General features: G+C 44.4%; 1 protein-coding gene across 1 annotated transcript; it reads right to left on the minus strand.

Annotated features, from left to right (window-relative positions):
* Positions 1-391: 391 nt before the first annotated feature.
* On the minus strand, positions 392-973 carry LOC138908644 (uncharacterized). The gene has a single exon (XM_070199326.1). The coding sequence runs from the start codon at positions 971-973 to the stop codon at positions 392-394; it is 582 nt and encodes a 193-aa protein (XP_070055427.1).
* Positions 974-3920: the final 2947 nt, after the last annotated feature.

The following is a 3920-nucleotide window of genomic DNA, read 5'->3' on the forward strand; positions in this document are numbered from 1 at the left end:
CTCCGTTATTTTTACCCAGTTCATCGTACATACGACCATAAGCCGCAGTCTTAGCCTCCATGACTGCCAGCTTAGCCTCCTTCCTAGCTGTCTTATACCTCTCCGTGCATGCTCTCCTCTCCTCCTCATCTATGCTCCTCACTAACTTCATGTATGCCGCCTTCTTCGCTTCCACTTTACCTTGGACCACTTCATTCTACCACCAGTCTCCTTTGTGCCCACCAGAGACGCCCGTCGAGACTCCTAACACCTCTCTCACAGCCTCCCTAATACAGTCTATTGTCGTTGACCACATAGTGCTTGCGTCACCACTGCTCCTCCAAGCTCCCAGAGCCGACAACCGCCCCTCCAACTCTTGGGCTTTATCTTTAGTTAAGGCTCCCCACCTGATTCATGGTCTTCCTAGAGTAGACCTTTTCCTCCTCTTTAATATAATACCAACGTCCATCACCAAGAGCCTATGCTGCATCGTGAGTATCTCACCCGGAATCACCTTGCAATCCTTACACAGTCCTCTGTCACCCCTCCTGAGGAAGAGATAGTCAATCTGAGTCTTCGCCACCGTATTTTGAAATGTAACCAAATGCCCCTCCCTCTTCGAAAAGCTAGAGTTCGTAATCACTAACCCAAAAGCCTTTGCGAAGTCCAATAGCGATGTACCTCCTCCGTTCCTTTCCCTAAAACTAAAGCCTCCATGCACCTCGCTATAATCACCTACAGTCGACCCAATATGCCCATTGAAATCCCCTCCTATGAATAACTTCTCAGTAGGCGGAACCTGGTGCACAATCTCATCTAACCTCTCACAGAAGCGCCATCTAACCTCCTCATCTAGGCCCACATGCGGCGCATAGGCGCTAACGACGTTTAGGGTGCACTCTCCAACCACCAACTTAATAATCATCAATCTATCATTCACTTGTCTAACCTCGACCACAGACTCTCTAATTTCCTTATCCACTAAGATGCCCATTCCATTCTTACCTTTCTGGACTCCTGAGTACCAAAGTTTATACCCATCTGCGTCCTTCGCCCTCGACCCTACACACCTAGTCTCCTGGACACACGCTATATTGACCCTCCTCTTCTGGAGGATCTTTGCCAACTCTATAGACTTACCCGTCAATGTACCTACGTTCCATGACCCAATTCTTTACCTACAGACACCCTTGTTCCCTTTACCTCCCTTGCCTCCCGCCCCACCCCCAACCCCTGCCCTACCTCCCACCCCACCCCCGTTCCCTCAAGGACATGACCTCACTCGACCATCCCAGACCATAACCACTATACCTATGACAGAGTAAGGGGAGTCACTATCACACACAAGGCAACAGACCAAACCAGAAGAAGACAAGTTGCAACTACATGCACACTAATACGGTGAATAAACTAATACGAACTAAGATGAAAATAATATAACTAACAAAACAAAGAGAAACTGGAAAACGGGAGGTACCAACTCACGCGAGTCAAATATTAACAAATAGAAAATTCTAAGGAAGAACAATAGAACCTGAAGTCACAACGAGTGCCGAGAAAGGTGTTGTCCACTGCAGCTATGTTTTGGAAGTTCCTGCCCACTTCGCCCAAGGCTCGCTGAAAAATTATCTCAGCCGCCACCGCCACTAGGCTAGGTCAGTGCGCCAGAAAATAGGGGGACGAGGGTGGAAGAGACAATGTATAGGGGAGAGAAAGAAGGGAGAAGAAGAAAAGGGAAATATAAAAAGGGGGAGGGGCAGATCTGGAAAGCAAAAGGAGGGGACAAGAAGACAATAAAGAAAGGGAAGTAACGGGGAAGAAGAAGAAAGCAGGAGAGAGAAATAGAGGAAAATAAGAGAGGGGGTGGGGTGGGGGTCTTACCTGGTCCGGTGGTCGCTGGAGGTCCGGTGATAGGGATTATGGAGCGATCGGTAAAAAGGGAACAGATTGAGGAACGCTAAATGGAATTGTAACGAAGGAGCTTCTAGGAGACGCGAGCCATTCTGCTCGTGAGAGAGCAGGCAACGTAAGCCTTGTGGCTCGCTACAGAGCTGGGGAGGCAAGGCCTGAGTCGAGGTGAAGCGCGCTATAGAGGTCGCGAGGCACGGTCTGTAGCGAGGGTGTTCCGGAGTTTTAAAGCCTATTTTGTCTCCTATTTGGTTTTGGACTTGGTTATTTCGTTTGGATCTTTTCCATACACCTATAAATAGTCATTAAACACCATTTTTAAGGGGGATTTTTAGGAGACTAAGATTAGACCTAGATAGAATACGGAGCCGCCGTGGAGGCCGGAATTCATCAGATTCCATCTTTCTTCCATCAGACTGAGTAGTCTTTACTTTTTCTTGATGATTTGTTGTTTTGCTACCATGTCAATGTGGAGCTAAACTTCATGTTCTAGGGCTGTGGTTGTCATGAATATTGAAGTTTAATAATTATATTACCGTTAATTCGAGTTATCATCTTTGGTTGTTTCTCTAATTCTGTGCATAATTGCTTAATTGTTTGGCCAACAGTTGAGTTCTATTTACTATTGATGCTATGCTTGGGAAAGCCGTGTTTAGATTAGAGTAGAATTGGAGAGAGCTTGTTTCTGAACCTGTGGCTCGGGGAAAGATTTTGCGGTTAGGATAGGAATATACCTAACAGTCTTTCTTAGTTGAATACCGTATTATATTTGTTCATGATAGATTCAAGACCATAGGAATATAGGGTTGATATATTATGGATAGACGGATAGTATTGTGGGAACATGCTATTTATATAAACGATCCGGTCAACTAGCAATCATAGATAATTTGGATTAACAGGTGTAATTATGAACTCAACAGGATTGATAAACCGATCACAACCCTGGAATCTATATCTCCCTTGGTTACGTGTTTAACTTTCGCAATAGTGGTTGTAATAAAAAAGTTAAACTTTTGATCATCTTGGACAGTAAATTGATTTTAGTTTGCTTAGTTAACGGTTAATCTAAGTCTCAGTGGGTTCGACATCTGACTTTCGAGTCACTTTATTACTTGACGGCCACGTATACTTACGTGTATTTGGGGAACCAACAAGGTTTTAGCGCCGTTGCCGGGGAATTAACGGTGTTATTAATTGCAGCCAAAAGAAGTGCTAGAATTCTTAGTGTAGTCAATTTTCTTCATTTTAAACTAAATACATTGAAATTCTAACGTTTGTAGTCTTGGGTGTTACAGGTGCATGCCTAGAAACTCCTCAAGAACTGATGAATTGTTCGAAGCATTATCAGATCCTGAGAAAGTTTTGAAGGCACTGAACCGTGCAAACAAGAAGTGCAAACAACAACAGAACTCAACAAAACAAATCGAACCAGACATGGATGACGGAATAGAAAATCCAATCAACAGAGTCAATGCGAATGACCCGAACAATCCGGGTGTGGTGCCTCTTGTGCCTGAAGCAACATTATATGATTGGGCACAACCCACCGCCAAAAATCTGGCAACCGCAATTGCAGTCTCTCAGATACAAGTGGAATCTTTTCAAATCACAAACAACATGCTACATTTGTTGCAGAACAAGGGACTGTTCTTAGGGTCTTACGTTGAAGATCCTCAGCAGCATCTGAAAAATTCCTTGTCGATATGTGTCACGCACATGCAATCTAATGTGACACCGGAAGTAATAAAGCTGTTACTGTTCCCATTCACGGTGATGGGAGAAGCTCAGACTTGGCTTAATTCACTCCCCATAAACTCCATCACTACTTGGGAGGAATTAGTTAAGCAATTTGTGAACAAGTTCTACCCATCCAATAAGACTGCCAAACAAATTGATGAGATATTGAGCTACAGGCAGAGTCCAACGGAAACACTACAAGAAATGTGGGAGAGGTTCAAGGGTATGCTAGTTAAGTGCCCACATCATGGAATTCCATATCAGATGTTGGTGCAGAGATTCTACATGGGATT

The sequence above is a fragment of the Nicotiana tomentosiformis genome, chromosome 3 (assembly GCF_000390325.3).
Source record: "Nicotiana tomentosiformis chromosome 3, ASM39032v3, whole genome shotgun sequence".
Classification (NCBI taxonomy): Eukaryota; Viridiplantae; Streptophyta; class Magnoliopsida; order Solanales; family Solanaceae; genus Nicotiana; species Nicotiana tomentosiformis.

Excerpts from the sequence above, each read along its gene's own strand:
- LOC138908644 (XM_070199326.1), bottom strand. The coding sequence starts at position 973 with ATGGGCATCTTAGTGGATAAGGAAATTAGAGAGTCTGTGGTCGAGGTT.